General features: G+C 40.8%; 1 protein-coding gene across 2 annotated transcripts in view; it reads right to left on the bottom strand.

The window, feature by feature from the left end:
• The window catches only part of DENND3 (DENN domain containing 3), a 322,502-nt gene that overhangs the window by 147,470 nt on the left and 161,820 nt on the right, over positions 1-13,212 (bottom strand). For both annotated transcript variants that reach the window (XM_053715396.1, XM_053715397.1), the window contains one exon: positions 11,814-12,032. In XM_053715396.1, the coding sequence (XP_053571371.1) occupies positions 11,814-12,032 (219 nt within the window). The remainder of the gene's footprint in view (positions 1-11,813; positions 12,033-13,212) is intronic.

Below are 13,212 nucleotides of genomic sequence, written 5' to 3'. Positions count from 1 at the left end.
GATGGAACCCTGAGAAATTTGTTTAGGATCTTGAGATCCAAAATTGGTCTGAATGTTCCCTCTTTTTTGGGAACTATGAACAGATTGGAGTAAATCCCCATCCCTTGTTCTCCTAATGGAACAGGATGAATCACTCCCATTTTTAACAGGTCTCTACACAATGTAAGAATGCCTGTCTTTTTATTTGGTCTGAAGACAATTGAGACCTGTGGAACCTTCCCCTTGGGGGCAGTTCCTTGAATTCCAGGAGATAACCTTGAGAAACTATTTCTAGCGCCCAAGGATCCTGAACATCTCTTACCCAAGCCTGAGCGAAGAGAGAGAGTCTGCCCCCCACCAGATCCGGTCCCGGATCGGGGGCCAACATCTCATGCTGTCTTAGTAGCGGGAGCAGGCTTCTTGGCCTGCTTACCTTTGTTCCAGCCGTGCATCGGTCTCCAGGCTGGCTTGGTTTGAGAAGTATTACCCTCTTGCTTAGAGGATGTAGAATTTGAGGCTGGTCCGTTTCTGCGAAAGGGACGAAAATTTGGTTTATTTTTAGCCTTAAAAGACCTATCCTGAGGAAGGGCGTGGCCCTTTCCCCCAGTGATGTCTGAAATAATCTCTTTCAAGTCAGGGCCAAACAGCGTTTTACCCTTGAAAGGGATGTTAAGCAATTTGTTCTTGGAGGACACATCCGCTGACCAAGACTTTAGCCAAAGCGCTCTGCGTGCCACAATAGCAAAACCTGAATTTTTCGCCGCTAATCTAGCTAATTGCAAAGTGGCGTCTAAGGTAAAAGAGTTAGCCAATTTAAGTGCTTGAACTCTGTCCATAACCTCCTCATAAGAAGATTCTTTATTGAGCGACTTTTCTAGTTCTTCGAACCAGAAACACGCTGCTGTAGTGACAGGAACAATGCATGAAATTGGTTGTAGAAGGTAACCTTGCTGAACAAACATCTTTTTAAGCAAACCCTCTAATTTTTTATCCATAGGATCTTTGAAAGCACAACTATCTTCTATAGGGATAGTAGTGCGTTTGTTTAGAGTAGAAACCGCCCCCTCGACTTTGGGGACTGTCTGCCATAAGTCCTTCCTGGGGTCGACCATAGGAAATAATTTCTTAAATATAGGGGGAGGGACAAAAGGTATGCCGGGCCTTTCCCATTCTTTATTTACAATGTCCGCCACCCGCTTGGGTATAGGAAAAGCTTCGGGGGGCACCGGGACCTCTAGGAACTTGTCCATCTTACATAATTTCTCTGGAATGACCAAATTGTCACAATCATCCAGAGTAGATAACACCTCCTTAAGCAGAGCGCGGAGATGTTCCAATTTAAATTTGAATGTAATAACGTCAGGTTCAGCTTGTTGAGAAATTTTTCCTGAATCTGAAATTTCTCCCTCAGACAAAACCTCCCTGGCCCCTTCAGACTGGTGTAAGGGCATGTCATAACCATTATCATCAGCGTCCTCATGCTCTTCAGTATCTAAAACAGAGCAGTCGCGCTTTCGCTGATAAGTGGGCATTTTGGCTAAAATGTTTTTAATAGAATTATCCATTACAGCCGTTAATTGTTGCATAGTAAGGAGGATTGGCGCACTAGATGTACTAGGGACCTCCTGAGTGGGCAAGACTGGTGTAGACACAGAAGGGGATGATGCAGTACCATGCTTACTCCCCTCACTTGAGGAATCATCTTGGGCAACATCATTATCAGTGGCATCATTGTCCCTACTTTGTTTGTCACATACATCACATATATTTAAATGGGTAGGAACCTTGGCTTCCAAACATACAGAACATAGTCTATCTGATAGTTCAGACATGTTAACAGGCATAAACTTGATAACAAAGCACAAAAAACGTTTTAAAATAAAACCGTTACTGTCACTTTAAATTTTAAACTGAACACACTTTATTACTGAATATGTGAAAAAGTATGAAGGAATTGTTCAAAATTCACCAAAATTTCACCACAGTGTCTTAAAGTCTTAAAAGTATTGCACACCAAATTTGAAAGCTTTAACTCTTAAAATAACGGAACCGGAGCCGTTTTTACATTTAACCCCTATACAGTCCCTGGTATCTGCTTTGCTGAGACCCAACCAAGCCCAGAGGGGAATACGATACCAAATGACGCCTTCAATAAGCTTTTTCTGTGGATCTGAGCTCCTCACACATGCATCTGCATGCCTTGCTTTCCAAAAACAACTGCGCATTAGTGGCGCGAAAATGAGGCTCTGTCTATGACTAGAAAAGGCCCCCAGTGAAAAAGGTGTCCAATACAGTGCCTGCCGTTTTTTTAATGCAACTCCCAAGATTAAAATAACTCTTTAAAGTTAAAATCCATTAAATAAGCATATAAAGTAATCTTTTTAGCCCATAAAAATGTCTACCAGTCTTTAAAGCCCTTGTGAAGCCCTTTATTCTTATATTTGAACTAAGAAAATGGCTTACCGGATCCCATAGGGAAAATGACAGCTTCCAGCATCACCAAGTCTTGTTAGAAATGTGTCATACTTCAAGCAGCAAAGTCTGCCCACTATTTCCCCCAACTGAAGTTACTTCATCTCAACAGTCCTGTGTGGAAACAGCCATCGATTTTAGTAACGGTTGCTAAAATCATCTTCCTCTTACAAACAGAAATCTTCATCTATTTTCTGTTTCAGAGTAAATAGTACATACCAGCACTATTTTAAAATAACAAACTCTTGATTGAAGAATAAAACTACATTTAAACACCAAAAAAACTCTTAACCATCTCCGTGGAGATGTTGCCTGTGCAACGGCAAAGAGAATGACTGGGGAAGGCGGAGCCTAGGAGGGATCATGTGACCAGCTTTGCTGGGCTCTTTGCCATTTCCTGTTGGGGAAGAGAATATCCCACAAGTAAGGATGACACCGTGGACCGGACACACCTATGTTGGAGAAATAAACACAATTATTCACATGAACCAAAGTCTGCAAATAATACCAGGATAATAAAATATTCCATGAGACCTTCCCTGTTCTGTATAAAAGGCACAGCCCACCCCCCACCCCCCCCCCTAGAGTATGTCTGTACTAGATAAAATGGAAAAAACAAAATGTATGCTTACCTTTCTTGACACTGAGTCCATGAATCATCACTAATTACTATTGGGAATACCACTCCTGCCCAGCAGGAGGCGGCAAAGAGCACCACAGAAAAGCTGTTAAATATCACCTCCCTTCCCTCCAACCCCAGTCATTCGACCGAAGTAAAGGGAGAGAAAGGAAGTAACAAGGTGCAGAGGTGCCTATGGTTTATAACACGAAAAACTGTCTAAGAAACAGGGCTGGCCATGGACTCACCGTGTCAAGAAATAAATAAATTTATCAGGTAAGCATACATTTTGTTTTCTTTCTAATGACACAGTGAGTCCACGGATCATCTCTAATTACTATTGGGAATCAATACCCAAGCTAGAGGACACAGATGATAAGGGAGGGACAAGACAGGGAACCTAAACGGAAGGCACCACTGCTTGAAAAACCTTTCTCCCAAAAGAAGCCTCAGCCGAGGCAAAATTATCAAACTTATAGAACTTGGAAAAAGTGTGTAGAGAGGACCAAGTTGCAGCCTTGCAAATCTGTTCTACAGAAGCTTCATTCTTGAATGCCCAGGAAGAGGAAACAGCCCTCGTAGAATGAGCCGTTACTCTCTCAGGAGGCTGCTGTCCAGCAGTTTCATAGGCCAAGCGAAATATACTCTTCAGCCACAAAGAAAGAGAAGTAGCCGTAGCTTTCTGACCCTTACGTTTCCCAGAGAAAACAACAAACAGGCCCGAAGACTGGCGAAAATCCTTAGTCGCCTGTAAATAGTATTTCAACACACGCACCACATCTAGGTTGTGCAGGAGACGCTCCTTATGAGAAGAAGAATTTCTTGATTAATGTTCCTATCTGAAACCACCTTAGGAAGGAACCCCAACTTAGTACGCAGAACTACCTTATCAGAATGAAAAATAAGGTAAGGGGATTCACACTGCAACGCTGAGAGTTCAGAGACTCTGCAAGTAGAAGAAGAAACAAAATTTTCCAAGATAACAACTTAATATCTAAGGAATGCATAGGCTCAAACAGAGCCTGCTGAAGAACTCTAAGAACAAGGTTAAGACTACAGGGAGGAGAAACAGGTTTAAACACAGGCCTGATAGAACAATTGCACGTCTGGGACATCCGCCAGACGTTTATGCAACAAAATAGACAAGGCAGATATTTGACCCTTCAAAGTACTTGCAGATAAACCCTTCTCCAGACCCTCCTGGAGAAAAGACAAAATCCTAGGAATCCGAACTCTACTCCAAGAGTAGCCTCTGGATTCACACCAATGCAGATATTTACGCCATATCTTATGGTACATTTTTCTCATCACAGGTTTACGAGCCTGAATCATGGTCTCAATGACCGACTCAGAGAATCCCCGCTTAGATAAAAATAAAAAATACAAGAAAGCTAGGGGGCGCCCTTGTAGAACCGTGTGTGATATAATTAGAGATGTGATAAATAAACTATTCAGAGGAATAGAGTGTTCACATAAGTGAAACTATATAGCATGTGTAGATGTGCATATATATATATATATATATATATATACACATACACACACACACACAAATATGCGCGAGGTAAAAGTATATATACCTCTTATGACACAAATGTATATTGACAGTAGTGTATCTATATAGGGCTATAATGCTATATGTGACACATGATAAACAGATATAAGGATACTATCCCTATCTAGATACCCATATAATAACAAAGTGATAAAATACAAGAGTAGTAAGTAAGTAAATGATCTCCAATATCTAACACAAATTGAGTCTCAATTAAAGATAATAAAATCCACACTGGGTAGATGATGATGCAGGTCTAGGCAGCTATCTGTAGAGGATCAAGGCCATGATCCAGGATCAGTAATCTGTAGACAATATAAGAACACAGAAGCGCCACATGGCCCAATATTGTTTGATGACAAATAAAGGTGAAATATGTGATGGATACACTCACATTTAGTACGGCACCCCTATTGTTGCAGAAGCGGTCTGGGATCAATTATCAGTCACCCAGAAGACTGACCTCCGGTGGGTAGAATGGAACGAATAGGCAAAAATGGTGGAAATAATAGTCCGGCAGAAAGTGGTAAGTATATATACAAAATACTTACTTTAAGATAATAAAAGCAACACGTTTCACCGCCAACCAGTGGCTGTTTCATCAGGCTTAATCATGATTAAGCCTGATGAAACAGCAGCTGGTTGGCTGAGAAATGCGTTGCTTTTATTATTTTAAAGTATTTTTTATATATACTTACCACTTGCTGCCGGACTATTATTTCCACCATTTTTGCCTATCTTGTTCTACATTTTCACCTGCGGATCATTGGGAGTTCCAGATCACCAGATATAAGTCTACTGGGTGACTGTATTGAACCCAGCTTACCCTATTTGCACCAAGGAAGGTGCTCTACTAAATGTGAGTGCAAAATATATCATCATTATACACTATCTGCGTATACAAATCACCCAGGTGGGTCTGCGAAAGCAGGTTCCCTGGGAGAGATGATCCTGAGACAACCACCAAGGAAGAGAGTCTCTTGTCGCCTGATCCAGATGAATTTGCAGAGACAGATCCGCATAATCCCTGTTCCATTGCCTGAGCATGCATAACTGCAGTGGTCTGAGAACCGGGCAAACGGAATGAAGTCCATGGCAGCTACCATCAGACCGATCACCTCCATACATTGAGCCACTGACGCACAGTAAAGGACTGAAAGGCCAGACGAGTCGAAGATCTTTGATTTTCTGACCTCTGTCAGAAAAAATTTCATTGATAGGGAATCTATTATGGTTCCCAAGAACACTACTCTTGTAGCTGTAATCAAGGAACTCTCCCAAATTCACAACAGGGATCCCAGGACCTTTGAAAAAATTCTGGGAGCTGTGGCCAGGCCGAATGGAAAAGCCACAAACTGGAAGTGTTTGTCTAGAAATGCGAACCTCAAACTTGTGATGATCCCTGTGGATGGGAACATGCAGGTACGCATCCTTTAAATCTACTGTCGTCATGAACTGGCCCTCTTGCAACCAAGGGAAGAATGGAACAAATAGTTTCCATCATGAAGGACAGTACTCTTGAGAAACTTGTTTAGACTTTTGAGGTAAAAAAAATGGTCTGAAGGTTCCCTCTTTTTTGGGAACCACAAACAGATTGGAGTAAAACCCCAGACCCTGTTCCTGCAGTGGAACAGGAACTATTACTCCCAGGTCGGAAAGGTCTCGGACAGTGTAAGAACGTCTCTCTTTTTATCTGGTCCACAGATAATCTTGAGGAAAGGTTTTGAACTCTAGTTTGTATCCCTGGGACACAATGTCCACCTCCCAGGGATCCTGAACATCCCGAACCCAAGCCTGAGCGAAGAAGGAAAGTCTGCCCGCCACAAGATCCGGTCCCGGATCGGGGGCAGACCCTTCATGCAGACTTTGAGTTAGCAACGGGCTTCTTAGATGGCTTCCCCTTGTTCCAAGACTGGTTGGTCCTCCAGGAAGGTTTGGACTAATCTTGCTTGGTAGAGGGAGAGGAAGGCTTACCTTTGAAGTTTCGAAAGGAACGAAAATTACCCTGCCGTCCCTTTGGTTTATTACTCTTATCCTGATGGAGGAAATTACCCTTTCCTCCCATAATGTCAGAAATAATTTCAGCCAAGCCCGGCCCAAACAAGGTCTACCCTTGTAGGGAATCACCAAAAGCTTAGACGAAACATCCGCAGACTAGTATTTCAACCATAAGGCTCTGCGGGCTAGTACGGCAAAACCAGAAATTTTTGCTCTCAGCTTAATAACCTGTAGGGAAGCATCCGTAATAAAAGAATTGGCCAAGTTAAGGGCCTTGATCCTATCCTGGATCTCTTCAAGGGGAGTGTCTGTCTGAATAGAATCAGACAACGCATCAAACCAGTATGCCACCGCACTAGTGACTGTAGCAATACACACCTGCAGGTTGCCATTGTAAACCCTGGTGAACATATATCTTTTTGAGCAAACCCTCAAACTTCTTATCCATAGGATCCTTAAAGGAACAGCCATCCTCTATGGGAATAGTGGTTCTCTTAGCCAAAGTGAAAATCACCCCTTCCACCTTGGGAACCGTCTGCCAAGACTCTCTGATAGAGTCAGCAATAGGAAACATCTTCTTATAAATAGGGGATGGAGAAAAAGGGATACCAGGTCTCTCCCATTCCCTAGCAATAATCTCTGTAGCCCGATCAGGTACAGGGAAAACCTCCACCATGGAAGGTACATCAAAATACTTAAACAATCCAAAAGCCGGTATGCTGCATAAAAACGGATTTATTCCAAAAAGACGTTAAAACATGACTCACAATAATAAAATTTATGGCACCGTCATGGACAGACTAGTCTGATGCGTTTCGGCCCCAATCGGCCTTATTCATAGACACTACTTGTCTCCAAAACCTGGAGGCTTCATACACCTCCTTACAATCTAATTGGATGCCCTGACACGTGCCCAAATACCTGTCCCTGCAATTAAAGCGATTGCAAGCCCTACACCTATGTATATATGTGTTAATTCTAAATTGTTTATTTATAAACTGGATAATTACAATAATACTATCCACTCTAACACCTTTATTTAACACACTTTTAAAATAGTATACCATTAGTGGTGCTCCTTGAAGTATTTTTGATTAGTTTATGGGATACTCTGTGTGTATTAGGAATTCGCTATTGCATTTTCTATGCTAACTACTAGCTATTATCCCAACCTTTAAGCACCAATACTTCATTGTTAGACCCATACAGTGATATCTCTCTAAGGCTACACGTAAGTTTTATTTAACGTAACATAAATACAATAATAGTAATTATTACCCAATAAGATTTTAAAATGTATACATAACCTTTAGGATTGGAATTATTGTGTTATATTTACTTATAAAAAGGTGCCTTTGTCCTTCATGTGTATGGGCTTAACACTATTATATGATGTTCCATTATCATTATCCATCTAGAGTACAAAATGTTTGTGTTATAGCTAATTACCAATAACACTCCAAACTCATGGTCTTGGATCTATGTAGCTACACATTTTATATCTACAGAAAACTGCAATTCTTCCAAAGGAATAGTAAAAATTAAAGTCTATGTTGGAGATTATTATTGCCAATAGTTAATTAGATCCCCCTCAATATTCATACCTTGTGGCATGCGTGTATGTAATTTAAAAATCCAAAACGCTTCTTTTCTATATATATATTTTTTTACATCAATTGCATCATTGATTGCTTTATACATCAAAATACTTGTTTAGCTTGCTAGACTTCTTAGGATTGACTATGACCCTAGAGTCCTAGCTTAAACCTGAAGGCTACAACTTCAGCATCAGAAGAAGGAATTACACTGAGACTGAAATTTCACAGTCAGATGCTACCGAAGTATCTTCCTCTTCAGATTTCTGGGAGGGAACATTCGAAATAGCCACGACTGTGTGAGAGACCTTACATTTCCTCTTGCGTTTTCCCTGCAGCATGGGAAAAGCAGACAGCGCATCAGATATCGCAGAAGACATGAGGGCAGCGATGTCTTGCAACGTAACTCCAGGCGGAGTTTGAGAGGAAGCACAGGGCACTGCATGTGTGGACCATAACATTTGGGACACTTGAGGAGAAAACTGCGGCATATCTTGAACATTGTCAGAAGACCCTGGACAGCGTCCGCCTTAGACCATGTTGGCTCAGAAAAAAGTCTATCCCTGTAATTTAAAGTTCTTTCAATACATGAGGAAAAGAAAGGGATTGGTGGTTTCACGTTAGCATCAAAACTTAAAGAATAAGAAACATTTTGCAAGGCCTCTTGGTCCATCTTTATTCACAACTGATCAAATTAGAATAAAATAAATTGATATTTTAGGTTGAAATTAACACACACAAAAAAAACCTTACTGTCTCTTTAGATTTTAAACCGTAACCGTTTTATTTTTGCTGCAAGAAAATAAATAAACTGTCACAAACACTCCGGACAACCTCTACACCGCAGCTTAGCTTTGCTGGGGTGCCTACCTTCCGTGCTGACACCGGAGTGTATATCCTGCTAGAAGAAGTCCGGACTCAACTGATAGCACTTTAAACGCAGTCCGGTAACCAAAGCCCTGCTTACAAGGCTGTAATGACGCTGTCTCCCCTCCGGAACATAGGAAGTGAAGGGGAAAGGCGCGCAACAGAAACTTGCCACCTCAGCTAGCCCCGCCCATGGTGGGCGTATCAAAATTAACCTCCCGGTCAGCAAAAAGTACACTAAAGTAAAACCGCCGGGAGTAAGTGAAACACACACCACACATTGAGCCTGCCATTACTGCCGATTTAAACATTATCCCCTAATTCTATAGGAGAATGTCTCTTGTGTCCCATCAAATGATAATAAAGAGCCGTAATTTTCCTGCATATGTCACAGAAAAATAAAATCAGCACTTACCTTCCGAAATCCACCAGGCAGCAAGGAAGCTTACTAGGTTTGAGAAGCATGTTTCCTCACATGGGCCTGTGGAATAAAAAACAGACTAAGTAATCTTACTCAGGCTTTCAATGTTAGGGCAGCAATAAATACATGAGAGGCGCAGTGAGGATTGTACCCCACAAGTTCCCATTGATTAAAAGCCACGACTGCTCTACTGAAGAGACTGACATGGGCTACGGCTACACCCCAGGACAAAGCCGAACAAACTTGTACTGCTAAAAATGATAAACTTTTGTTTGAAGACTCTTCTTCCAAACACCTAAACTTTACCACCTCCTTGGCTCTTAACGCAGGCAAAGAGAATGACTGAGGTTGGACGGAAGGGAGGTGATATTTAACAGCTTTGCTGTGGTGCTCTTTGCCGCCTCCTGCTGGGCAGGAGTGGTATTCCCAATAGTAATTAGAGATGATCCGTGGCCTCAGCGTGTCATTAGAAAGAAACTATGCTAAAAACAAGGTGAATTAGTCACATGGGCAGAGCTATATCTGCCTGACAAAACAGATGAATCACCAAAATACTATGTAGAAATACATTTACTATGTAGGTCAATACATTTTTAAAAACGATGTCTTTCAAAATGCTTTGAAGAATAAGAAATCAGACGCATTGTCAATCTAATTATTATTATTTACAATTGTAATAGCTTTTAAGTAACTTTAGTTTCCTTCTATTATCAGGTGTGCTTAGTTTTCTTGGCATCCTTTGTTGAAGAACAAACCTAGGTAGGCTCAGGAGCAGAAATGCCCTACTGGGAGCTAGCTGAACATATTCAGCGAGCCAATGATAAAATGGCTTATATGTGCAGTCACCAATCAACAGCTAGGTCCCAGGTTTTGACGATGATCAACTGCATCCCAGGGGGCAAGTGATCCCTCATTTGAAAGGGGAGAGTCTTCTCTTTAAAATGCTGGTAGCTTGTCCCTCTAACCCAAAAACACACAAGTTGAACAGAATTTTAAAATCTGCTGCAGGTAATCACCAATTTAGGCAGGGCAGACTCCCCTCTTTCAAATGAGCGGATACTTGTCCCTGTAAATATACTGGTGGCTAAGATACACCCTGCAAAGCCCTCCAACCCAGGCCCCTGGCTCACTTTAACTCCCAGTCTCTATCCCTGGCTGCAGCGTGGGGATAGATTGTGTCCCCATGATGCGAATAGGATGTGGGCCCCACTCCACGATGACTCATGGTCATCATCATCTGCACAGGGAATTAGAGACGCATGATAACAATGGATCATTATGCACATCTAAAGAGTTGCCTGCTTTTATGTAAATTGAAATTAATACAAAAATGATCAGTGGTGTATTTTATGCTAATTCAACTCTTAGTTCCATTGGTGGAGAGGGACACACTAATGCAACACTGAAAGAAAAAAACATTGGTTAACTCATGCATGTCATTTTTGCACTAGGGACCCAGGAAATTTGTGCGTTTAACCCCCCCGCAAAGGGCTTAAACACAAATTTAAAGTACTACTCCAAAGGCTTGCGAGGCCAGTAGTGCTAAAATTACATGTTCTAATGATTACATTTATCTATATCTATTTTTTATTTTTACTTTAAAGGGACATTAAAACGATTACAAACAAATAGTAAATACTATATTATTGCATTTCCTTCAGCTCTTTTTAAGTCAGTTCTCCTGTTTTAATAAAAAGCACCCGATACTGAAGTTCCGCCTCTTCACACTGGGCGCCGCCATCTTGGCGCTCAGGTATTCTCACAGCCTGTGACAGAAACCGTGCACTATAACAGATCAGTGATTTTGCTGCTTTTTGACAGCTGTATCATTTGCTTGGAGCTAGTGTGCCGGATACATTATGTAAACTTTACATTTTTGTATTTTTTACACAGTTTTAGTTACACAAAATATATTTTAAAAAAGAAGCCAGCAATAACAGAGCAATGCAGTTACTGCAAAATGCACAGCTCCAGCTTTTTTATCATGCACCCCAACCTGAAGCACATTATACAGTTGTCAAAGTGAACAACCTCACTGATATGTAAATATGAACTAATTCTGTCAGTGTGTGAGAATTCCTGTACTCCAAGATGGCGGTTCCCCTGTACAAACAGGTGGAGCTTCACAATCAGACATTTGAGGGGTTAAAATAACAATATGGCTTTAAAGAAAGCTGCAGCAACAGGAGGAAAAGCAACAACATAATGAGTAGTAACCATTCAAGGGTAGTTGTGCCCAGCCGTTTAACGTCCCTTTATTGTACCGTTAATTTAAAATACCTGTATTAGGATACACGCGATACTGACCTTTCTAACTTCACCATAGTGATCAATATGGCAGCCCATCAAGAAAGATGTCGGCGCCATGACAAAGTCCAACATCTGGCGTGACAACAGGGGTACAAACGTGTGCTGCCACTGCATAGGGTGCAAATACACCATGAAACACTCTGCAACAAGTGTCAGCAAGGCCCAGTCAGACGAGAAAAAGACCAGCCTCTGCTCTGTGAGAATGCAGGACATAATCTGAGGAAACAAATATGAAGCGTTAGTACAAAGTAAAGACATGACAAGTGCAATTTAAACTTTTATGATTAATAAAAAGCCATTTTACTTCTATGATCAAATTTACTTTGTTCTCTTGGTTTGCAATGCTCTACTGAAAAGCATACCTAGGTATGCTCCAGAGTAGTAATGCATTACTAGAAGCTAACAGGTGATTGGTGCTTACGCAAATGTGCCTTGTCATTGGCTTAGCAGATGTATTCAGCTAGCTCCCAGTAGTGAATTGCTGCCCTGGATTTGACATTAATTATGTGTTTGCACAGTCATATACAAGCAACGGTGCAATTTTTGCCTGTTGTATCTCAACCTAATGAAAATTTAAATGGTTAGATAATAAAATGTATATTTTCCATTATTCTCTCTAAGTATTGGTCTCACTCTGTATATTGAAATAAAAGGAGGATTACGTGATTTTTTTTTTTGAGAAATAAGATAATGAGGTCTGCTCTCCCTGCAAGCTTACCCCATTTCTATAGGTTGTGGTTTCAATTAACAGAAAAGCTATTTGATATACAAAAATAATCCTAAAGGGGCAATTTCCCATACATTTTATACTCTGCAGCTATTATAACAAATCGTTGAAAACTCCCAAGTGTTTTATTGTCCCCTTACCTTAATGTATCAGTCCTCTGCAACACAAATGTAAGAACACAAATTGTAATACAGTAGAGCTATTAACAGAATATAATGCACAAAGACGTGCACTAGACTTCAGGCCACTAGATCTTCATGCAAAAAAAAGTAATTTTTATAACACACTACAGAGATCTAAACTACACAACCCAACAATTACTTAAAATAGATGGAAATACTATATACGCAGTGTTAGAGGCAAAGACCAATCACAAGTGACCTGCAAATGAAGCTTCTCCTCTCTCAAACTAACTCTATGCCCATACACTGTCCCCCAAGCTTTGCCAGACAGACACATATTTTATATCAATGAACCAATGTCAAACAATGACAGATTCAACTGTTTTTGTTGTTGTTTTTTGCGGCTTTAAAGTTGGATTTAATAATCATAATAATAAATAGGGTACTATCTTATTAAAGGGATATGACACATTGCTCCTTCAGTAAAAAAACAAAATATTAAATCAAAGTAAACATAAAAAGAAAACAGATTAAAACCTCCCCCAAG

The sequence above is a fragment of the Bombina bombina genome, chromosome 5, assembly GCF_027579735.1.
Source record: "Bombina bombina isolate aBomBom1 chromosome 5, aBomBom1.pri, whole genome shotgun sequence".
Lineage (NCBI taxonomy): Eukaryota > Metazoa > Chordata > Amphibia > Anura > Bombinatoridae > Bombina > Bombina bombina.
Note: the sequence above shows the minus strand (reverse complement) of the source record. Positions and strands in the feature narration are given on the sequence as shown.